The sequence below is a fragment of the Eleutherodactylus coqui genome, chromosome 9, assembly GCF_035609145.1.
Source record: "Eleutherodactylus coqui strain aEleCoq1 chromosome 9, aEleCoq1.hap1, whole genome shotgun sequence".
In the NCBI taxonomy this organism is placed as follows: Eukaryota; Metazoa; Chordata; class Amphibia; order Anura; family Eleutherodactylidae; genus Eleutherodactylus; species Eleutherodactylus coqui.
In genome coordinates, this window is record NC_089845.1 from 130,680,470 (window position 1) to 130,706,447 (window position 25,978).

General features: G+C 42.6%; 1 protein-coding gene across 1 annotated transcript in view; it reads right to left on the bottom strand.

Annotated features, from left to right (window-relative positions):
- Window positions 1-25,978, bottom strand: part of MAL2 (mal, T cell differentiation protein 2) — a 45,619-nt gene that overhangs the window by 13,693 nt on the left and 5,948 nt on the right. Inside the window, exon 2 of the mRNA XM_066578517.1 lies at window positions 4,789-4,959. Coding sequence (XP_066434614.1) covers window positions 4,789-4,959 — 171 coding nt within the window. The remainder of the gene's footprint in view (window positions 1-4,788; window positions 4,960-25,978) is intronic.

Consider the following 25,978-nt stretch of genomic DNA (forward strand, 5'->3'; position numbering starts at 1 on the left):
AAGGATTCAAACTTAAAGGCGTTGAACCAAGCAGGATAGGGGATAACTTGCTGATTGGTTGGATCTCAATGGAGAGACCACTGCCAGTCTCAAGAACAGGGGTCCCATGTCGCCCTCTGCCTGTCACTGCAGCAATATTAGAATGAACAGAGCACTGGCTTAGCATGCACGATCGTCACGCCCTTCATTTCAATGAGGCTGATAAAATACCTAAGCAGCGCATTGAGTTATCTCCACCGCCCCAATGAAACTGAATGGAGCATCAGTGCACTTGTGTGGCGAGTGCTCCATTCAGTCTCCTCCTCCCTACTGTGGAGAGTGCAGTAACTTCACAGAAAGGAGGATGGGGGAGCAGAACCCCCCGTTCTCAAGATCGGCACAGATCTCGATAGTGAGATTCTACCGATCAGCAAGTTTGGAGATAACTTGTAATCTTCGTACAACCCCTTTAATTAAAGGGAAGCTGTCAGGTCCTATGAGCACATTAAGCTAAGCTTATGGGCTCACAAGACCGGGATCATGGGGTGTGCTTTTTATACTTACATGGCTACCTGTTCTTTCGCTGTCTGCCAAGAAATCCGCAGCTCAGTACATGCATCGGACTCATGCCCATATACTGTACTGTGTTCTCTATGCAGAGATTAGTCCGATGCACAGACCGGGTGGCAGCTTCCCTGGCAGACAGAGAAGGGAGAGGTAGCTGGGTAAATAAAATCCCCCCCCCCCTCCCTGAACGCCATAGCCCCTAGGACATGACAGGTTCCCTTTAATATAAGCAGTTAATCAGCAGACACTTGACTTTAACCGTAAGGACCTGATTGGGGTTGGTGGAGGCTTGGTGGTGACAGTGGTGGGGGCGCATCATAAAAACATTCCAAAGGTCTAAGAAGATGGAGGGGCTACTAGCACTAACCCTGTTCAGGTCACAGAGCAGGGGGATAGAATGCTGCAGCACCTATGCAAGACAGGACTGCGCTGACAGCAAAACTGACATGCAACCAACATGAGGGGTGGGAGGGGAAATTACATAAGTCATCATGAATAAAATGGACATTGACATCGGGCAGCCTGAATAAATGAACTGTTTTATTTCTACTAGCCTCATATGCCATTTTCCATCTCTTTATTGACATTCTTTTACGTGTTGGGTTGACTCGGGGTCGGCCACAGCTTAACATAAATAGAACTTTAATAACCACGTATACAACCAAACTGGTATGTACCCGTTGCCCGGCAAAACATATGGCATTAGGTCACCAATTTTTATATCCACAGACCACCAGCTGTGACAAGCTCCAAACACAAAACAATTTCATCCCCAAATATACTCTCTGAAAAGAAAAGGAAAGGGTGAGTAGGTGAGTGATCCTCTCCAGCAGAAAAGAGGGCTAATACCCTCTGCTTGGTGCTTAAATAGTTTTCCAGCCCTTTGCCACCCCAGCATGCACAGCGGCCAATAAGATCAGCCGCCTGGGTGTTGTTTGCCGCAATTCTGTCCGATCGCCCTGGCCACTTCCGCCAATGCCCTTAGGAAGAGGAAACAGGGACCCTCCCATGCCAGCCAGAAGGTAACCGCCCTAGATCCCAAAAGGGGGTGAAACAGAGCTGTGTACTAACCCTCCCCCAGCTTAACTATTAAACTGTTAAAGCACACCCCCCTGCACCAGCACAGTCAAAGTCCCTGCGGTTATACGCCTGTGGGACTACAATTTCTATTTGTGCATCACAAACACAGAAAAATACCCTCAAGCTTGTGGTAGGAAGAGGGCAAATGCCAAATCTATTGCTAATTAAACATTTGCTTGCTACTGTAAGGGATAGAAAGGTAACATAGTAACATAGTAACATAGTATGTAAGGCCGAATGAAGACATTGTCCATCTAGTCCAGCCTGTCTATCCTCCTGTGTTGATCCAGAGGAAGGCAAAAAACCCCAAGGCCAGAAGCCAATTAGCCCTTTTGGAGGAAAAATTCCTTCCCGACTCCCTAATGGCAATCAGACTGTTCCCTGGATCAACCCCTAATAGTTCCTACCTGCCTATATACCAGGATTGACACTTAACCTAATATTTATATCCTGTAATATCCTTCTCCAGAAAGACATCAAGTCCCCTTTTAAACTCCTCTATGGATTTTGCCATCACCACATCCTCAGGCAGAGAGTTCCACAGTCTAACTGCTCTTACAGTAAAAAACCCCTTTCTGTGTTGGTGATGAAACCTACTTTCCTCTATTCGTAGCGGATGTCCTCTTGTTATGCATAGGTAGTATGCATGACCCCCTATTCCCATATTGTCCAAGACTAACCATCTGCTGTGTATAGCATGTGATATCAGTAGTGCGGCAAACCTGTATATGCCCAGCACTGGCAAGACCTGTGAGCCTTTGGTTCATTTATTGTTGTAAATGCCATTGTACTATCAATAGCACTGCTCAATACTGTATCTGCATCAGTAGTGCAGCATGTGCCGTTCTCATAGTCTTCAGGTGCGCTAAAGATTTATTATGACTAATTGAGGATACAAATGTACTGGATTGGCAAGTTTGACGAGAACCTCAGTCAGCGACAGGTCAGGACGTGCTTCTTACAATTCCCAACACCAGAGCAAAGTTCTATATGCTCCAGAGCCGTATAGAGAGTGGCACTTGCTATTATTGTATGGCTGTTAATATCATCCTAAAGGAAAGCAGGCTCAACTGTCTGGCTATAGGAGAAGAGCAGAGATTGCAGCCATTTCAAGATGGAGTTGGCAGCTTTTATTCAATAAATCGATAATATTCCAACCAGACCTCGTCATCGGTGCTAGATTAGCCAGGGCCTGGATTTTATATACTGCCCACCTTATGGGGTTTTCTTCTGCAACGGTGTGGAGAATATATCGAGAATGGTGTGTTTCAGGAGAAACGTTCAGTGAAAGAAGATGCTGTGGACCTAAACAATTCGCCAATGTCGAAGGAGGATGTCAAGAATCATTCTGATGAACCACTTCAACACAGTCAAGTAAATTGCAGCCAAATATATAGCTGGTGCTGCAATTACCGTGTTTGAATGCACAACGTGCCGTTCTTTACATTGGATGGGCTATAAAGACACGCAACCAGTTCCAGCGCCATTGGTGTCTAACTGAGAAGTAAGACTCCAGTGGGTAAAAGATCGTAAAGATCAGATCATTGAACATTGATAAAACATGGTCTGGTCAATGAATCCAGATTTCTGGTGCACCTTGCTGATGGGAGGTCAGAATTTGGCGCAAGCAGCCTTCCTTTCAGCTGTTCAGAGAATCTCGAAACTAGAATGTGTTGACAGCAACAGATCTGCCCTCTTGCTGATCACCACAGGATTGGACCAGAGCATCAATGGCTGTGTCGATTCATCTTAGCAAAAATTTCCAGGTCAGCATGCTTGAAAAAAACATCCCTTTTTTGTACGCTGTTGGGATTCAATAATGTAACCGTCTAGACCTACTGGTATCATTGAAGTTTTAGATGCTCAGTGCATGTCAGCATCTCCATCTAATTTGTGGCAACTTCAAGAAGCTTCCTGTCCGCATTGGGCCAGTATTCCTGCGGAACGATTTAATCACCTAGTGGAATCTTTTACCATGAGTTGATGCAGTTCTGAAGACCAAAGGCGCTCAAGTGTGCTACTAGATGGACATTCCTCTTAAAGGGCTCTTTCCCACGAGCGTAGATCGGCCAACGTTTTCACAGCCGGACGATATACGCTATCATCTAGGGCTTTCCCCTCCCTCCGCATCGCAGGCTCACCTCTGCTCTCCTCCCCACTCGTTCTTTGCAATGGGAGGGGGCGGGGAGGAGCTAAGCACCGGCCCGGCCTGCCTTCTCCCATTGATGGCTATGGAAAAGGTGCGGGGAGAGGGCGTCCTTTGTCCGCAGCCGGCAATAGGAGGAGGCGGGACTTGCCGGCACTTAGCTCCGCCCCTGCCCTTGCAAAGAATGGGTGGAAAAAAGCAGAGGGAGGGAGTTTAGCAGCCATGCTGCTTAACTTCCTTCCACCCCCGGCCGCTGCGGCCGATGTATTCCAGGCCCAGGACTATCTTTTGGGCCCGACGTAAAAACACACGGCGCTATATTGGCTTGGCCGCGCACTTTTACGTCTCAAGAATATGGCCATGTGATCTGATACATTGGAATCCAATGCATCAGATCACAGCATAAATCGGCCAGCTCTAAAAATATCCGGCCGATATACGCTCGTGGGAAAGAGCCCAAAGTGTTATTCGGTGTAAAGCCCAAGAAAGTAATTGGGTTAATTAATGGATTCCTGATAAGGAAATAAATGAAAGTTTTCCTTTAGGAATGTTCTACTCACTTCCTCAAATCTATGGACCATGTAGTAGATTATTTGTTGGCAATAGCTCAAGTTTTGAGTGTCACCATGTCTGGATATTCAATGATCACTCAAACTGTGCTTCATTTATCTGAAGAATAACAAAATTCTAAGAATTCACATTAGCAAACACTCAAAGAAAATCCTTAGATTCTTCTCAGAGAGGTCGTTGGGAGAAAAAAGACTTGCATGAGATGTGATGAAATAGGAGAATTAGGATAGAGCTAACATTCAGAGCTAACAATGGAGAAGGAAAGTGGAAACCCGGGTGCAGGTGTGAAACCACCCTAACAAGTCTATTCAGAGGGGAAGAATGTTTTGGGGGGTTTTATTTCTAGATGGATCAATGTTAAAGCATGCATTGAACACAATCACATTAAGTGCAGTTGCAGAAATTGACAATTCTAGAAAAACGTAAACCTTAATCTTGATACTTACCATAAAATTCCAATTAACAGGGATCATATGGACCAGACCACAGAGATACGCACACAGAAATAGAAGGGAACAGACGAAGGCTGTTACTGATACAAACATCACCCATCCTTGTACTACTGGCACCGGAACGTTAGAAGCTGCCACCAAAATCCAAACCAGCGCTCCAAAAATCTGTAAAACATTAGATATAAATATCAGAAATAGTCATAGAAAGTCACATTATAATGGTAAGTTCATGAGAAACCTTTTGAGCTGTCATCCCGATTCACCACCCTATAGGTGATGGGCTCCAACCTGTGACCCGCCAACTGTTAGGAAGCTGCAACTCCAAGCATACTTGGTGAACAATAGACCCTGGATTGTATACTTATAGTTGCAAGAAAAGTAAATGAACCCTCTGTAACTACAAAAGTGAAACATTTTAGCACAAATGCACAACAATATGTTTGGAGGAAAAAGAACACTGCACACCAACACCAAAAGCTCATCCAACTGTGAAGCATGGTGGCATAGCATCATAGATTAGTGCTATTTTACCTTCTCAGGACTTTTATGCCTTGTGATCATTGATGGAACAGAGCATTCCAAGGTGAATGAAATAATTTTACTGGAGAATGTAAGGGCAGTCTTCCATTACCTCAAACTGAAGAGATATTTGATGATGCCACAAGACACTGACCCAAAGTCTGCAAGTAAATCAACTAAATAATGGCTGAAAGACGCTAAGATTTGTGTTTTAGAATGGCTGTGAAAGTCCTGACCTTAACCTTATCAAGATGCTGTAGCTTAACCTGAAGAGGGCTGTGCACACAAGGCATCCCAGAAATATTGATGAACTGAAACACATTTGCTAGGAGGAAAAGTCCAAAATTCTGCCTCAAAATTGTGCAAATCTTATTAACAGCTACAAGAAACGGTTTGGTGGAGGTGACTGCTGCTTAAGGAGGATCTACAGGTTATTAAACTCAAGGATTCACTTACCTTTCACTGTGGATGATTACTTGATGGCTCAATAAAACACATGAACGCTACAACTGTTTGCATACTATTAGTTAAACCGTTTTTATCTATAATTGTGACACATAACAATCAGACCACATTTTATTAGGCATCAATGCAGAATTCGAGTTTATTCCTAGGGGTTCACTTACTTTTTATTGCAACTGTATAAGAAGGGCTTGTAAAAAGTTTGACTTTGCATCTACAGACAACCATTTTTTTTTGTGTGTGTGTGTGTCTTTATACAATGTAAAGAGTTCTATGACCATGATATAGATTTTATGTTCTCTTCTTGATACTTATGTTATACGGAATATAGGAATATTATAAATCCATTTTCTAGAGTATTACCAAGAGTGTTTGCAAGATTACCATCTTGTTAACCTACCCAAAACAGCTTTGTTAGAGCAGTGCCTATGCCAGAGCAAGACTACAGCTGCTTGTACACACACATCCTAATGAAATTCTAAAGTCTGTTCATGTATGAGCTGCAATGAAGAAACCACCAAAAAGTGACAGTGGGCAGTGTGGTCCACACTATTGCTTGCCTTAGATTGGACAATGCCACCTGCATCTTTCTGCTGTGTAATGCTATGAGCCTCGTGTGGTGCAGAGTGTAAGCTCTCGCCTACGACCTACAGGTTGCAAGTTCGATCCCTGGATGATTCAGGTAGCCGGCTCAAAGTTGACTCATCCTTCTGAGGTCGGTAAAATGAGGGGGGTAATAAGTAATAATTACCTGAAAGCGCTGCGGAATAAGTTGGCGCTATACAAATGCCAAGATTTATAAAGCATACAAATAACCCTTCCATATATTGCCTACTGAAAAGCATCACAACATGCTGACTAAATACCAGTGATCTATGTTAGCCAAAAATCCCTTTAATACAATGCCATAAAAAGCTTTCTCCACCATTCACTGTGAAAATAATGTCTACGAAGCTGTGCAACATAATACCTAAGCATTTATCACATACAGTGCTCAGTTAATACCAGTATACAGTGACAAAATAACAGCAAGATGCTCATAGAGAGCTATTTGTCCTCTACTTCCTGCAAACTGGCCAAATGTAAGCTAGTAAGGATCATAATCAATAGGGTTTGTTTGTAGTCTGTAACCATGGAGACACATCTAACTGTGTAGGAGCTGTATACATAAAATAATAGATTTTGTAAAGAGACTGTCATCATCTTTTTTCACCCCTCTCCGAGGGCAACACAATGTAGTGCCTGTCACATTGATTACAGTGATATGTCTGCTGTGTGGGTCTGTCCAATAGTTTTGGAGAAACTTGCCTTTTATCAGTAGCAGCAAATGCATAGAGGACTACTTAAAGTAGTCCTGCATATTCATGAGCAGAAGACTAGCTACACCCACTCTGCTCTCCAGCCCATGATTGACAGCTCTCTGCTTGTTATTGTGCATAGAGAGAGCTGCCAATCATTGGTTGAATGGTAGGGTGGGTGTGGCCAGCCTGCAACTCATGAATATGCAGGACTAGTTCTCTGTGTGGCTGCTACTAATTAAATGCAGGTTTCTCCAAAACTACTGCACAGATACATACAGAAGTCATATCACTGCAAGCAGTGTGACGGACACTACTTAATGGTGTTCTCACAGCAAGGGCTGATGGTGATGGAGTCTCTTTAACTCCTTCCCACACTTTGATTTAATAGCAAGTCAAGGTCTTTATGTTCCTTTTACATAGGCCAATTATTGGGCTCAGGCACACCTTAGAATGCTGGTTCACTTGACAATCGGGCATGGTTGCCAGCCATTCAGAAATTTTTAGACAATCCATAAAAATAGGGAGAATAAATTAAGAAAGGGGACAACGCCTCAGAATGTAAAAGAAAAAGCGGGGTGAACTGATGTAATGGACGAGGACTCACCTGGTGCAAACGGTCCAACCAAGCAGGTAGGCTATGACGCCTCGAGCCCCCGCATGTATAATAAATTTGTAGGTTAGACACTTGGGACAAGATCCAGGAAACAGGAGAGCATTCATCTTGGAGTTTGGCCATGAAGACCTATCTGCTAGGTCCAAACTCCAAGATGCAGCTAGGTCTTCATACCCATATTCCAAGATCTACACTCCAGTTGACCCAAAAGCACAAGAAAAATCAGCTCCGATATGCTCAAAACCATGTGAATGAGCCACAGATATTTTGGGATTCTGTTCTTTGGAGCAATGAAACAAAGCGGGAGCTTTACAGGGCTATAGATCAGCCTCCATTACTTGACATCCCTGGATTGGACCTATTGAATCCAGGGCTTTCATTCAATGTACTTCATTCAAAGTACTTCATTCAATGTTTCTTGGGTCACCAAGGGGAATCTGGATTTAGAATAGACTCTCCCTTCAAGTAAGTGATTGGTGTTACTTTTTTCATCACTATATCTGTATTAATTGGATAGACCCTTTAAGCGTGGGAGAGTTTTCTTATTTTTATTTTCCATTGTCTGCATAAGAATAGGGGAATTTCTTCTAGTCTCCATGAAAAAAAGATGATTTTTTTAGGCTGTTTGTACTTGAGCAGGTTAATATCACTGTAATTATAATTATCATCATTTTACAGCTTACAATAAATGCAAGTAATGAGTTCATATCAGTTGAACATGTATAACTTATATTTCATTATGGTTTTCCATTGAGTCTGTTACAAAATGCTGTCTGTTCATGATTTCTGGATAAGTTGCCCACAAAAAAGTAAAAGTCAGGTTGGGCTGTGTAAAGGGACCAACAATCACTCAACGAATGAGCAAACACTAATTCAATGGCTAATTGGCTTGGTTGGTTTATGCAAGAAATACAAAGGCTCACTGATCGGCGGTACATCTTCCTGTCTAAACATGGAGACATAAAGCCCACTGATTGGGACAAACAATCATATTGGTGATCGATTGTTTCTGGGCCCGCCCCATAAGTAGATTCACGGTCTGTGCTAAGGAAAATGAAGCAAGCTCTTATCAACCTGGTGCTGATTGAAGCTTATTCCATTGGGCCGGGAATTCATCATGTGTCAAAATACTATAAAGTAGCTGGCGTACCTTGATGTACTATTATGTAAAGGTGATCATCTGGGCACTGCCACTGTGGCAAAGCGATCAGCAGCGAGAGGATGACTGTAATAAACAACAGTACTCCCACTGTAACTTCCAGGATTGCAGAACTGTCTCAATGCTGCAATCAAGCCTAATGTTGGCATTTTACAGGAGGGGGACTTCTTGTTACTGAGATCATCATTCCCAGTAATATAATTGCCATTTCTGGCTTCACTACGGAGACAGGCTGGGAGCAGAAAAAGGTTCCCAGGGCTGTCTCTTGTAAAAGCATGTTATAGTATATAGTAATAAAAATTCATGTTAAATGAAAGTTCCTTTATGGCATTAAAAAAGTATTGGTAAAAAATATGAACAGCAAATGATAGTAGCATAGTAACATACTATGTAGGGCTAAAAAAAGACGTATGTCCATCTACTTCAGCCTATTACTCCCTCACAATGTTGATCCAGAGGAAGGCAAAAACCACATGAGGTAGAAATCAATTTTTTTTCACTTGAAGGTTATGGGTTCAATCCCCCCATGGTTCAAGTAGCTGCCTCGAGGTTGACTCAGCCTTCCATCTTCCTAAAGTGGAATAAGTTGGCGCTATAGCAAGTCCCTTCCCATATGTAATATTATTGCACTCAAGAAAGGCGTCTTGGACCCTATTTTACTCTTTTATCAAGTTCACTATCACCACATCCTCAGCAGAGAGTTGCATTGTCTCACTGCTCCTACAGTAAAGAACCCCCTTCTGTCAGTGTAAAAACTTTCTTTTCTCTAGACCAGGGGTGCCAAGCTTCTTTTTTACTAAGGGCCACATCAGTCTTATTGTTGCCTTCAAAGGGCCAATTGTAATTGTAAGACTGTATAGTAATAGCGACTCCCATTGTGGCTCCAGTAGTAATAGTCCCCACCCCCACACCCCATAGTGGCCACAGTAGGAATAGTATCTCCCATAGTGGCCCCAGTAGTAATAGTGACACTGATAGTGGCCCCAGTAGTAATAGTCCCCACCCCCACACCCCATAGTGGCCCCAGTAGTAATAGTGCTCTAATTGTGGTCCCAGTAGTAAAGCTGTCCCCCATAGTGGTCCCAGTATTAAAAGTGATTGCAGTAATAATAGTGACCCCAGTAGTAATAGGGTCCCCCATAGTGACCCCAGTAGTAATAGTGACACTGATAGTGGCCCCAGTAGTAAGTGTCCCTATATTAGTGGTCTCAGTAGCAATAGTGCCTCCAGTAGTAATGGTGTCCCCTATATTGGCCACACTAGTAATAAGTGACCCCCATAGTAGTCCCAGTAGTAATAGCGACTTTCCTATTGGCTTCCAGTCCAGCAGCAGCAGGTCAGAGTCTGTGACCATTGGCATCTGCACTGGGTACAGGACGGCAGATGCATACATTGCGGAAGAGAGGTCAGCAGTCACAGACTATGCACTGCCACCGCTGGACCGTAGCTGCAGGCTGGACAAGTGGAATTCCTGTTAGATTCCTGCATGGCTAGCGGTCAACATAAAAAGAGGTGTTGGGTTGGAATCGGTCTGCTGGCCTTGTGCTTGACATATGTGCTCTAGACGTAGAGGACGCCCACATATTACAGCCACAGAACTTGGTATAAATAGATGATATACATAGACACAACTTATTTTTAAGAAAAGCACAAATACAATGCACTGTAGTATTACCACCACATATTTGGTATCCCTATAACCGTCACAACATGTACTATACATCTATATACTTATGATGATGAACGATGAGTGTAAAAATTAACAGTATAACTTATCCTATAAAAAATACAACCCCCTTTATTACTGCGTAGATACAAAAAACGTTAAAAAGTTATTAGTTTCGGAATAGCAAGTTGGAAAATCCTAAAATTTAGAGTGTTTCAGGAGGCCAAAAATGGCCCGATCCTGAAGAGGTTAATTAAGACTGCTTGTAGTGTTGCTTCTTTTTGTATTGAAACAACAAACCAATCAGACAAAGATGAACCAGAAGAGCGTCAGGTCACCTGCATAGACACTGCAATGTGATCTTGGTGAACGTGAACAGGTTGTCTCTGTAGATGCAAATACGTAGAGAAGGCCCAGCATGTCACTAATCACATGAAGAAGCTTTATAATACAAGACAACAAGAGTGAAAAACATACTTAAAGGGGTTGTCCCGCGGCAGCAAGTGGGTCTATACACTTCTGTATGGCCATATTAATGCACTTTGTAATGTACATTGTGCATTAATTATGAGCCATACAGAAGTTATAAAAAGTTTTTTACTTACCTGCTCCGTTGCTGGCGTCCTCGTTCCCATGGAGCCGACTAATTTTCGCCCTCTGATGGCCAAATTAGCCGCGCTTGCGCAGTCCGGGTCTTCTGCTCTCTTCAATGGAGCCGCTCGTGCAGAATGCCGGCTCCGTGTAGCTCCGCCCCGTCACGTGCCGATTCCAGCCAATCAGGAGGCTGGAATCGGCAATGGACCGCACAGAAGAGCTGCGGTCTACGGAGGAAGAGGATCCCGGTGGCCATCTTCACCGGTAAGTATAGAAGTCACCGGAGCGCGGGGATTCAGGTAAGCGCTCCGGTAAGCTTTCTTTAGGTCCCTGCATCGGAGTTGTCTCGCGCCGACCGGGGGGGGGGGGGGGGGGGGTTGAAAAAAAAAAAACCCGTTTCGGCGCGGGACAACCCCTTTAAGTCTAAAAATACCCTATATGGAGGGAGGTGAGGATTTTGCTGCAGCCAACAGATAGCAACAATTTGGATTTGTTGCAGATTTTGACTTTCCCATTGAACTGAAAGGAGAAAGTCTGCAATCAATCTGCAGCATAAACTGAACTCAAAGTGGATGAAATCTATAGAAGTTGCATCCACATGCTCCTAAAAAATCTGCAGTGCAATTTGCCCTGCGGTGTTACGCAGCATGTGGATGTGATTTCTGTAAATTCCATTCCCTTTGCTGCTACTGTAATGCGCTGCATTTTTACTCTGTATGTAAAGTCGTGGCAGAAAATATGCACATATTTGTCCCGTGTGAACATCCTTAATGGTGTAGTGTGAATTTACCCCTTTTGCTCCTCCTATGACCCAGTAATAAAGTGTGAACATGGATCGGGGTAACACAAATTACCAGTTTCTATTGACAGCACTTTTACATTTGTTGGTGCAGGCAAAAAAACTTATGGCCTCATTGGGAAACCTCACAAGCCAAACCTATCATGGTAAAAAGAACTAACCTCTAGTGAAGTAAGCTAAGTACCTTTATGGAGATACCTGTAATTCAACTTCCTTTTGGCCACTCTAGTCTCAAAAGTGCTCTCATTACAAGAGAAAGAAAACACACGCAGGTGCAGTCTACCATGTGAAGTACGTTATTGAGTATATAAGCCTTCAATATAAGTGGGTAATTTGCTTTCTTATTGACTAATGGTCCACGGGTGGAAGCTGCTTATCTACTGGAACCGTAATGGACAAGCAACTACCATGTTTCCCTGAAACTAAGACCCTGTCTTATATTAATTGTTGCCCCAAAAGAGGTGCTAGGTCTTATTTTTTGGGGGAGGTCTTATTATACTTACCTAGCAGGCTCAGTCCCTCCTGCTGCTCTCTGGAGTTCCGATGCGCTGAGCCGCGTCATTGATTGGCCAATTCATAAATCCTGCCTCCACAACATGATGGCTGTGATTAGTTCTCTACTCAGCCAATCAATGCAGCGCTCAATGAACCAATCACAGCCATTGCATTCGTTCATCGAGCGCTGCATTGATTGGTTGACTAGCACTCAAGAACCAAATCAGAGCCCTTGCTTCCCGTAACCAGGAAGTGATCTTTTGTGGGCGGCCGAGGACTGTAATAAGAAGTGCGTCGGACCTCTGGAGAGCAGCAGGAGGGACCTGGACCCAGCTTTCCTGGCAATGTATTCCTTTTTTTAATGTAATGCAGCTAGGTCTTATTTTCAGTGTAGGGCTTATATTTCAAGCCTCCTCGAAAATCGTGAAAAATCAGGGTAGGGCTTTGTTTTCAGGGTTGGTCTTATTTTTGGGGAAACAGGGTACTTATAAGTTGATAATAGCAACTACCAATACTATTAAGAAGTCAAACCAAAGGTGTAAGTGCTACCAAGTGCACGATAGACAATGACCTGTCTTGCTGCTAACGTCCAGCTCTGGTCATCATGCTTCCACAGCAGGGCTTGTTCTTTTGCATGGCATAATGTTATGATCGAGTGGACTGTTAGAAAAGATCAGAAATCTGGTTGTGTTCCAGGCCACTATGTACACACAGCTGTATTTATACTCCAACTTGGACATCTTGTTACCTGATTTTCTCGGCGGGCATATATCAATTCAAGTTTAATCTATTAAATACCAGCAAACTGATTTTGATAACCTAAAAGTCGGACAAGACGAAAATAGGAAATGTATTGATGCCTTGAAGATTTGAAGCTAATGATGACAACTTTTGTGAGTATTATTTATGATGGGAGATATATGTATCCTTCTCCAAATCAAGCTTACTGGATTATTCCACTTGACTGAGACTAAACCTTTCTCATATTTCGGAACCATTATTAGAAGACATGGAACAGTCAACATTGCTTAGGTAGTGAAGAGAAGAAGATGACCAGCAACAAGATGGATGGCCTTTCTTGGCCTTTTTGTACCTTGGCCTTTTTTTATGTCTTGCCTTGACCTCCAGACTGATTTACCATATTGTATGAGCTGTGCCTGCCTGTTCCTTTGGTACTACGCTTTGCTGCCTTTTTGACCTGGCTGGGTGAGCTGTTAATACACTTAGACTTCTCTTAGGGAAATGACCAGGGGTACCCTACAGTGAAGACCAGATCCCTCAAAAAAGAGGTTAAAAGGTGAAAAACAGGAGGCCCCTTAGAGCTGCCCTCAAGTGCAGCCCTAAGCCAAATCATTCAGTGACACAGCGGGTCCACACCCGCTGCATTACACAACATTAATGATACAGTGAAAGTTGACTGAAATGTACTGTCAGGCTTGGGCAATATCTGGTCTCAATAGTCCAGCACCAGGCAACTCTATGTGGAGTGGACTTTGGAGGAATCATCAAGAGGCTATTACTTATTAGATGAGTCACAAATTGCCTATTAGATCTTACTGATGATAAGTTCTGTGTGTACAAAAGTAACAGCAAAAATTAAGGTGCAATTAAATGTAGATGTGCATATCTTCTGTGTAGATGGGGCAGACCTCAGAACTTGGTGGACCCAAGGAACCCAGTCTGATCCCACATAGTTTACAGCATCAACCACTCTTCTATATATTCCCTGTAAGCATGGATCCCAGAATCAACGTCCATTCAGTCCATTATGCATCATAGACAGACATTTGGTGATTATGCTGGTAGGTAGATTATTATTAATGAGCTACTTTGATTGTTAACCGAATGAATGAGAATAGTCCAATAGCCCTCCGAAAAAGAAGAACTTGTACACACGTCTCCTTATTTCCCATTGAATTTAAAGGCGGATGATAGAGCCATTTACATTAAGAACCAAGACTGGCTCCTCTTTTCTACAGATCAGGTGCCGTTGCAGCAGTAGGAACTCCTCAGCCACACTTTTGCGCTGTACCTAGTCTATATACCATAAAAGCTGGATTGGCATTAACATTGGTTGGTGCCCTGTGCAGTACTTTCTATAGTCACCACCCCATAAGTTGTATTGTCAGGCAGTATATACATAGCCGTATCATACTGAATGTGCATAAGTGGCAGTGCCAGACAATGTATATTAGATAGATACCATCACGCAGCACTTCTACAATACCAACAGTGATCAATTAACATTCCAATTCCAATTTTATCCGTTCAGTTGTGTCTGACTCTTGGATACTCTGTAGGCCAGCCCGCTTTATGTTTTTCTATTCTCTATGGCTGCTTTCAATTGCCTGATTCCCATTCCCATGTCCTTCTTGATGGTGTCCAGCCAACGTATCTTTTGTCTTTCATGACCATTCGCCCTCATTACGTGTCCAAAGTAAGACACGAGGCAAGACGATGGCTGTGATTAATCTTTACTTTTCAGGGACTGAGCTATCATTTCACTTCCATATTGGTTCCATGCTCACCATGGCCGTATGCCCCAGTGCTAATCAACGCTTTATCTCACCTGTCAAGCTTGCACTATGATAGATGAGGGACCCAAGGAATACGAAACTATTAACCACTTTGATTTTCTTCTTCTTGACCTTTATGCGGACTTCCTTGTTGGCAGTGGTCATGATCTTTGTCTGCTTAATGTTCAGCTGAAGTCCAAATAACAGCTTAATAGATCACGTACAACAGAATGGCTAAACAACTGTGTTATATGATTAATAATAAATGGGTTATGTCATCAGTGGGATAGTTCATGAATATCAAATTGTGAGTTTTTCGACTTCCTGCACCCCTGCCGGTCAGCTGGTGTGAAGGAGCAGCAGTAGAACCAGAAGGCTCACAACTCCATCCACTGTGCAGTGGCAAGGAATGGTACTGCGGCTCTTCACAATATTACTGAAAGATATATGAAACACTAGCAGAATTACCTGGCTTTGCACGGGTCTCGTATTTTGTGTAACTATTTGTTCTTTCTGTGTGTGGTTTAAAACTTTGCTATTGACATGAAGCCAAGATATCTGATGAAGCAAATGTTTTTCGAAAGGCATGGTTGTTCCAAATTGACACCAGCAATTTTTAGGGACTGGCTTTGTGCCTCGTCAATTGTCATCGCAAAAGACACTCGGACAGGAAACTGTAGTCTCTTAAAGTGCAACAATGAATGCTTGTCATCATGGATTAGAGGGATCCAAGGGATCATTCTGAGAACAGCCAGTCAGTAATGTAGCCTCAATGACACGAGGCATGCACTGTTTGACACAATCACGATGCATCTAAAAGTCTCAACATTATTATCGGAGCTCCAACTTTCAGTTGTAAGGAATGTGGCCGCATTGCAGTCGGTTCCAAGGGATTCCAAAACTCAATGGTATTGTACACTATCTTCAACATCGTGTTGTCAACAAAAATCTATGGAAACATTTGTCCTGGTAGCTCTCAAAAATTAAGCATTGATCACATTCACTGCAACATTCTGGGAAGGCAAGATTGCTAAATCGCGAAGCCAAGGATAGTAAACTGACAAGAAAGGTTGTTATACGCAGAAATCTGACGTCTCGGCAATGTTTTTTTTTTTAGCTTTTCTTGAGAATATGATGGGTGCAGTAGGTTCTAAAGAGCTAAAACCTTCCAAAGTGCCCGATTTGCGTATGTTGCAGATTGGTCGAGTTGTTTGGCCGTCCAGGAAGGAGAGAGAAAGAGAGAGAGAGAAAGAGAGAGAGAGAGAGAGAGAAAGATAGAGAGAGAAAGAGAGAGAGAGAAAGAGAGAGAGAAAGAGAGAGAAAGAGAGAGAAAGAGAGAGAGAAAGAGAGAGAGAGAGAGAGAGAGAAAGAGAGACAGAGAAAGAGAGAGAAAGAGACAGAGGGAGAGAGAGAGAAAGAGAGAGACAGAGAAAGATAGAGGGGGGAGAAAGAGAAAGAGAGGGAAAGAGAGAGAAAAATAGAGAGAAAGAGAGAGAAAAATAGAGAGAAAGAGAGAGAAAAAGAGAGAGAGAGAGAAAAATAGAGAGAGAGAGAAAGAGAGAGAGAGAGAGAGAAAAAGAGATTGAGAAAGACAGAAAGAGACAACGATAAATAGAGAGAAAGTGAGAGAGAGAGAGAAAAAGAGTGACAGAGACAGAGTGAAAAAGAGAGAGATATTACCCCCCCCCCCCCCCCCCGAATAATCATGAAAACGGTCACTGATCCAGCACAAAATACCGGAAGAAAAGGCGCTTTTTTTGCAGTGCTTTTTCTTCCGGTAAAATGCCGGGAAGCCAATTATTGTCAATGGTGTCCGTTCTGCGCTGTTTGGTTCCGTCTTCAGACAGACCCATTTGTCCAGCAGAGTCCCCTTTCCTGCTCCCCGAATGGACTCCCCCACCGCAGATGTGAAAGTAACCTCAGCCATGTATACAAGCCAGAACTAGGCAACTAATGGTTCTACGTAGCTCTTGCATAACGAATGCCACAATCACACACCCTGTATACCAGAAATACACAGAAAGTTTCAGGCTTTATATGTGATAACATGCAGAGAATGGAAACCACGCCTTTACAAACAGCCTGATACTATAAAATACTCTACAACTAGTTAAACTGCCTTTTGTCTGCAAGACGTGCCCATAACAACCTCGATTCAGCAAGCAGGCAAAGGATGTGTGCCGGCGCCCTACCCTAAAAACTCGGCCGGGCGCCAGATATCACTGCAAGAAATTGTCACACGACTTGCAAGCCAAGGTTGTTTTTCTTTATCTTAGAAAATGTTGCAGTTTCAAGAATATTTATTTCATACAGTGCATACTTACCCCGCAGCGCCGTACACCATCTGATGTCCCCATCTGAGTTCACTTATTAGTATATTTTCGATGACTTGGACAAAACTAAAGTACCCGAGGACATAGAAACTCCATGCAGATGTTGTCCTTGGTGGGATTTAAACATGCAAGGCAGTAGTGCTAACCACTGAGCCACCTGCAGCAATGATATGCTCATATACCCATGTGACCTCTGCAGCCAATCAAACTGACTACTCAAAAAGCGCCTTTAAGGAGGTTGTATCTTGGGATAAAGTCTTCTATTCATTGTTAGATACATTTTTTAGAGGTTTCTGCACACTTTCATTGAGCCTACAAGGACAGTATGTAGAGGGGAACTATTGGTTTTGGGAAGGTGAGGAAGATGTTTTCCCTGATAAGATATATTGCAAAATTTCATATATTCAGATACATTACTGATTTATGTCAAAGCATACAAATAGGGGATAGGCATGTACTCCACAGCACCACCTATTGGAAGGTGGCTTCCCAAAAAATCAGTGTCAGACCTTTCAACGGGTCTTGGAACGTATTTAAGAACATAAGCCAAACCAGAGTCTTTTCCAGAAGGATAAGACACCCATCTGCAGACAGGCTGTCTCAGAGATTTTGCGCCATAAGGGCTCCGGCACACGGGCGAGAGTGATTCCTGGCCCGATACCGCAATCCTTCAGAAAACCCTTGGATATGAGGCGTTTTCACATGGATACAGCCTCACATCCCTGCGGAGGTTCTCTTCACGCGATGTTCTCCTGCTGCTTTCAATGGGGCCGGCGCTGCTGAAAATATCTGGAAACCCCTACATGTGACAGCCTTGCATCCCTGCGGGGCTGAAGGAATCCCCTGGCATGGCAGTCACAGCTGCAGCAGGAGATCGCGATATTCTCCCATTATTTTTAATGGGGCCAGGACTGGTGCCACCAACCCATTGAAAACAATCGGTGATGTCGCAAAAAAAAAGGAGATGCTGTGATTTTCTTTTTTTTTCACGCAGCATCGCAGGAGTAAAGACATCGCAATTGAGAATGAAACCATTGAAAATAATCATTGGTTTCATAATCATGCATTTTCACTCCTTCTCGCATCATGAGAAAATCGCACAATTTTCTCACCAGTGTGAAGGAGCCCTAACAGCCTGTCTGCAGATGGGTGTCTTTTCCTTCTGGAGAAGACTCTGGTTTGACTTATATTCTTAATCATATTGCAAGGACTGATGAAGCTTATAACATAATTACAGCCCCCAAAATAAGCTACGTACATAAATACAGCACCAGAACCAAACTCATAACATAAATGCAGCACAAACCAACATCGGTAAATAGATACAACACCAGAACTAAGCTCATAACATAAATACAGCACAAGAATTAAACTCAAATTATAAATACAGCAGACTAACCTCAGTATATAAATACAACACCAGAACCAAGCTCATAACATAAATACAGCACAAGACCTAAACTCAAATTATAAATACAGCACAAACTAACCTCAGTATATAGATACAACACCAGAACCAAGCTCATAACATAAATACAGCACGAGAACTAAACTAATAATATAAATATGCAGACTAACCTCAGTATATAGATACAACACTAGAATCTAGCTCATAACACACATACAGAACCAAACTCATAACATACATACAGCACCAGAACCAAACCCATAACATAAATGCAGCACAAACCAACATCAGTATGTACATACAATAACAGAACTAAGCTCATAACATAAATACAACACCTGAACCAACCTCATAACAAAAGTACAGGTATATTAGGTGTACAGGTACTTTTCCAATGCCTATTTTGCATACCTTTGGCATAAATCAGTAGTGCATCTAAATATTTGCATACCTTTTTCCCAGGGAGCATTGCATGGCCTACACTATGTAAGAGCTCTCCACAAGGAAACATTATTCCCTCAGACCTATTTCGCTGGTACCTCATTGCATCTGTGATGCTGAGACATGTACAAGCTGCATCTGGATGTGACTTTGGAGTAATGTATGGCATTTTATGATGATAGCACTCTAATGTAGAGCTCTACGGATCTGTAATACGTGGGCTGTATGGTGCCTCCACTTATGTACGGGGAAATGCAGAAATCTGTTTTTCATGGATTCTACATGAATTTGTGAACAGAATAAAATCATGGCGTGCTTCGATGCCCGACCTAGGACAAGATAGACTTATCGAGACACCATGCAGCCACACGTGTCCATAATGGGGACTTGTAAGAACCTCTTGTGCCACCATACAGCACAAGTGACCGCGCAGCCCCCGCCTGACACTACTGATAGGGGTCAATCATTATTAATCAATAACCTAACATAAGAAAGATAAGGAAACAGTGTAATGAATGTGACATTAGTTATTTGGATATAGAATTATATGTAAAAAGGTATATTCAAGCGTTTATTTGAATATTGATTTTAAAATACTAAATGTATGACTAATTAGATTTTATTCAGTTATCTTACTGAATACCAACTTACCAACTTTGTGCTGACTTCCGAGTAGGTGGCTGAACCAGTTTTGTCTATGTGAAAATTAGAAACAATGTCCCCTCTTTTGATGTGCAAATTGCTGATGAACTTTGAAGATTACAGTTCTTCCCAAACAAGAAATGTAATTAACAAAACCTGTATTATCACACTGTAACTGTTTCCATGTCTACTTCAAACAGTTTTGTTGATACCTTTTGTTTAGAAAAGCTTGTTGATTTACAGTTGCCAAAAGTACTTTGTAACCAGGCATCAGGTAACATTTGGCTTGTTGATTTACAGTTGCCAAAAGTACTTTGTAACCAGGCATCAGGTAACATTTGGAAACGCCTTCTTTACAACTTGCATATAAACTAGCAATGTACAACAATAAACAGAATTCATTCTGATTTACTAAGTCTGTGTATAGTGGGTCATTATGGTTCTCAACTATGAGTACTCTATATAATATTTCCTCTTAATTTGGATACAGGCAACATTCGCATTACGGTCTGCGTTCCAGACCCCCCACAGTTTATTTGGCGCCCAACGTGGGGCAGAAGCTAGCTCCTTACCTGCAGCCGATACCTGACTACACTACCTGCCGACCAGCCGGACGAGAGGCCACGGGACCCCAGATCTACAAAACACCGGTATACGGTAAGCTCTTGACTTGCCACTCAAGCTCTGGGCTCTCCTGACTTCAAGTCTCGTGTCGACAGGGGGTGAGTTGCTGTATGTTATATAGGACGCTTCTGCCTGTTATTTACGGTGTTCTTAGTGACCGTGCTAGACGGAAGAACCCTTGTGTGTATATTGCCATGTTGCCTGTAGTAATTGTTGAAATCTGTACGTTGATAGTCTGTGTCGTGTTAGCCATAATTTGCTTTTACTGAGTCTGTTATAATATCACCAGAAGTTCCCTTAGAAGAGAGGTCTGGTCTCCCCAACCCCCCCCCCCTTAAGGAGTCCGTAAAACTATTCCAGGACCAGGGGTCCTTAGTGTACTGTGTGAAATAGAAGCCTGTGTGACCTATAGAAGCCTGTGTGACCTATAGAAGCCTGTGTGACCTATAGAAGCCTGTGTGACCTATAGAAGCCTGTGTGACCTATAGAAGCCTGTGTGACAAATAGAAACCTGTGTGAAATAAAAGCCTGTGTGACAAATAGAAGCCTGTGTGAAATAAAAGCCTCTGAAATAGAAGCCTGTGTGAAATAAAAGCCTCTGTGAAATAGAAGCCTGTGTGAAATAAAAGCCTCTGTGAAATAGAAGCCTGTGTGAAATAAAAGCCTCTGTGAAATAAAAGCCTGTGTGAAATAAAAACCTGTGTGACAAATAGAAGCCTGTGTGACAAATAGAAGCCTGTGTGACAAATAGAAGCCTGTGTGACAAATAGAAGCCTGTGTGACAAATAAGGTTCTGTGTGCCATAAGCTGTGTGAGAAAGGGAAGGGGGAGACGATTGCAGACAAGTGTAAAAGCGGGAACCTTTAACTATGAGTTCTGGTAACAGTACGGGAAAAAGCATATGAAAGATATCAGAGACGCCGGTTTAGATAAAGGAACAGACAATATGGGAAACGTACAGGGCAAGCAGTATGCCTATATGGAAATCAGCCAGAGAAATAGTAAAAGACAAAGAAGGCACGTTAGCTGTGGGAAGAAGAATGTAGTAAGGTGCTTAGAATTTTGGGAGTCTTAGACCAGCAAGTTTGGGGAAAAGATTCAGAGATAGTCAAAAGGTTGTATAAAAATATGTTAGACAGATGGATTAAGGCAAGTATAGATACGGCAGTAAGGGGTTATCAGAGAAAGGGAATCCTCTTATAGATTGTGTCCCTCTAAGACATAAAGTAAGTTCATGCAAAATCTGTGGACAATTATGTGACAAATAACCACTATTGTTTGTCTTGTAAGTCTTGTTGTTATGTAAACTAGTCTTTGTTGTACGTCTTAGTGTTCTTGTAATGTCTAATTTCTAAGTGTAAGAAAGTTATACCCCACTCACATCTGTGGGGGTTCAAAAGAACAATGAAGTATATATACTGTGTGGTGTTTTTTTTTTTTTTTTTTCTCCTGAGTGTAAAGTTGATGTAAGCAATTTTAGCTGAAGGTTATAGTAAAGAAAAAAAAACAAGTCAATGAGTTAAGGAAAGGTAGAAGGTTTAACAATGCACGGTAATAATAGTTGCTATCTGGAGTGGTGAATATAAGTATGTGGGTGGAAATGGGCATAAGTTGTATTGTGTTTGTCATTGGATAGCCTATTCTGAGCGAATTGTGTAAAAACCGCGGTACTAAGAGTTTTTCTTATCTATACATAATTCGCTCATTATTGGAAGTCTGGTGTACAGTAAATACAATCCCAATTTCTACTTCACATATTATCAGTCCGTATAGGAACGAATAAAACCCCCTTAGTAAGTGTGAATTTGCAGTTTAGAAGAGGTTTACAGGCAGTGGAACCAGTTATACAGCTATTTGTCTGGAGAAGTTTCTGTGTTCTATAGAAGATAAGATACATTTCAAAGGGTGGGGAGTACTGGGCTTTAGAAGACCTACTTGTCTTTGCAAAGAAATGTGAATTAAGAATTGGTTATATTTGGCTACACAGGAAGTATGTTGTATTATATATATACTGTTCAATAGCTAAAAATGAAATGAGAAAAGAATTCAAAGCACAGGTATATAATGTTCTCTCATTGTGGGGTCAGTTCCCTCTTCAACCTTCACCCCCTCCTTCATCTCAATTCCAACCGTCTCCTCCCCCCACCCTATGCCAAGTCATCCACTCCAAGGTCAAACATTGGACTGGAGGGATGGACCTGCTGGCATTGTGGACAACAGAACCCGGATTGGAGAGAGAGCTGCCCTGCTTGCGGAGCTCCTCGGTGCAAACCGGTTATGCCTATGCTCACTAGATCCTAGGCTAGTGAGTGGAAGCATGAGGACAAGAAAGAGATGCAGGGAGCGGAGGGTGATATAGAAGCAGATGTAAAACAGGGAAGGCAGTGGGAACTATAATCTAAAATTATGTGAAAGACTATTGTGGCACAGATTGGGATAAAAATAAACATAAGAGAAGTAGTAGAGACGAGGGAAATAAGCAGGGTTGGGAAGTACCGACACTTTTAGACAAGTGAGGAAGTACTGACACTTAAAAAGTAGTAACTGACATGCAAATGTTTTTGTCTTTATGTGTGTATTAATGAAGGGCCCGTATGAGAGTTAGATTGTGTTATATGGTGTATACTGTCCGGTGGCTAGAAACTAAATGAGGCAAGAAAGACCAAACGCTGAGCCGAACCACAGGGGGTGGAGCTAGGTGATGTAAGGAGATGGGAGGGAAGAACAATAGGAAGAGGTCTTCCACCCTCAACACAGACCAGCCTAGGAGAGAAGTATACGTCTTGTAATTACTAATAATTAATGCTGTTTAAAGTCTGAATGTTTTAGTTGCTTATTAATATCTTAGCTATTGTTTCATAGAGATAAAATTCAGTGTCATAGAAAGGAAGAAAGACGCTGATGAAATAAGAAACTTGTAATGAATTATGTGAATTATACCGTCTTAAAAATAGAGAACATAGGGATTTTAAGATATATATATATATATTTTTGCTTTTTGTGTAAATGTCAGTTCTGTGATTGGTTGGACGTCTATATCACTGCTAAATGCTGTTAGTACTGCACTGTCTCTGAAAGAATGTTCTGTAGGAGAGACATGCAAACGACCAGCATCGAAGGAGTGGAGCTAGATAATGTAAAAGTAGGTAATGTTTCATCCTTCTTTTGTCTACAAAGGAGGGGGTGAGGAGCTTGGGCAGTTAGGAAATTTTTTTCTTCTCAAATTTGATGAGACATTGCAGGCAGGATCAGATTAATAATGAATTTGCTTAAAGAATATCATATTCCAATATGAATACATGTTTGTGGATTATTCTGCCTTGTTGTAATTCATGTCTGTTATTTGTATTAATATCTTACAAGCCTTATCTGCATCCATCAAATTTTCACCGGATGGATCGGTACGGGTTGAGACCTCAAGTGACAGTTCAGAGGAGGTTTTGTAAACTAACTGCTCTCTTGGTAGATCCGGCTCATGTATTTGTCTTGATAGCCACTGCAGAAACTCAGCTTTCCGCAGGTCCTGACAAATAGTAAGCCACTCCAAGACAAACTCCAATTCCTGAGTCATTGCTTAGCCCAAGGAACTGGATATCTGACATAGGTGATCCAGGTATTGCAGGCCAGCAATTTCTAAATTTTTAATTTTTAATTTTGCTACAAGGTTCTGATCTATTTTAAATAGAATACCAGCCTGATTGTCTAGCAGTAATTGGTGCAAGGGGTTTCAGGAGTGCCGATTCAGCTGGCAGAAACTGAACCACTAGAGGTAATGTTTAAAGGGTCACGATGCCTCATGCGCTTCCTTGTGCTGGAAAGTCCTGAAAGCATATTGGGAACCGAAATGATGGGATCCTTGGGATCTTGTATCGAACTTCACTCGTCCGGTGAGGCTCGTATACACCCCAGGTCTGAAAGTCACCCGACCTTCGGTCGGATGGCAGCAGACCTAGCGACACCTCTACCTGTCTTCACTTTTACGCACGCAGAGAAACAAGTTCTTAGTGTCATTCCTTTGAGCCTTTGGGCTACCAGTCAGACGGACCTCGACAGACTGTCTGTATTTGTTTGTATTTAATTTCAGAGGAAAGCAGTACTGTTGGATAGTGCTGCCACAAGGGGCACAGTATAGCCCAATACCAGTTCACCAGATTCATGAAACTGGTATTAGACGCCTGGCCAATTCCCGAGGGCACCGCCCTCTTGTAATATGTTGATGATTTGTTTTTTATTTTCTTTTATGTACTGCTGACACAAATAGTTACCTCAATGCATCACTAAGCCTTTTGTGTTTCCTCCATCAGAGTAGAATGGTTGCAAAGCCAGCAAAGAGAAACTTCTTAGATCACACCATGGTGATCTACACCCCACATGACATACATGGTATCCTGACACAGGTAAGCCATAGACATCTGTCCAGTGCTAGACAGATCAAAATGGAACTTGCAGTACACTCTTCATCCAATGTCTCATTTCAACGTTGCACCACTTTGAATCCGGCCACCTTATTGCCATTAGGTGACACTGATTCAAATGGGGGAGTAAGTACAGAGGACCAGCTCTTTGCAAATTCTCTGACTGATGATGAAGAGGAGGCCTTTGACGCAGAACACCAGCATGATTGTGACAGCTGGGTTCGCACATGTCACTGACAAACCCCTCCTAAACCCCCACCTTGAAATGTTTGTGGATGGATCTAGATACCTGAATGACGAAGGAAGGTTTGTAACAGGTTTTGAAGTAGTCACACTGAATGAGATGCTTGTACAAAAACCACTGCCGCCATACATGTCAGCGCAGGAACTGAGGCCTGTACGATTGAAAAATATACCACTACTAATATCTACACTGATTCCAGGTACGCCTTTGGTACTGCACACGATTATGGACCCATCTGGCAGTCCAGGAGCTTTCTCACGGCACAAGGCAAGCCCATTAAGCTATCATGTTGCCAGGACAGGTGGCCATAATGAAGGTTAAAGCACACACGCAGGGGCAGTCACCAGAGAACAGGGGGATAGGGCAGCCAAGGCTGCAGCTCTCCCAGGACAGGACGCAAGACCCCTTGTGCTGTAAGTTGGATCTTGGTCCCACCGCTCTTGTTGATTTGATCTTGGTCCCACCGCTCTTGTTGATTTGGAATTTGGCGTCCTACGGGACGTAGATGATGTACCAGCGGCTGCCTACACCCACCTCGCCGTCCTAGCTCACGGGAAAGTGCATGCCTCTCGGAATGCCATGGTTTCTGTTATGGACAAGGTATGGTATGCTCCAGGGTTCGACAGGTTGGCAAAGGCATATGTGAAGGCATGTGAAGTGCACACCCAGACCACTGTATCCTATTCAGAGATTACAAATCGATTACATCCAGCTTCCCAAATCAGGCAGGTATGAGTACGTCCTTGTGTGCGTGGACCTGTTCAAAGCCACCGCACAATGTACAGTGGCTAAACTTGTGTCAGAACTTGTATGTAGATTTGGGGTACTAGAGACAATTGAGAGTGACAGAGGTACACAATTTACAGGTTAAGTGATGCGAAAGGTGATGTCAGCCTTGGGGTGGAACAAGCGTTTTACACTCCATATCACCCGCAGAGTTTAACAAAGTTGAA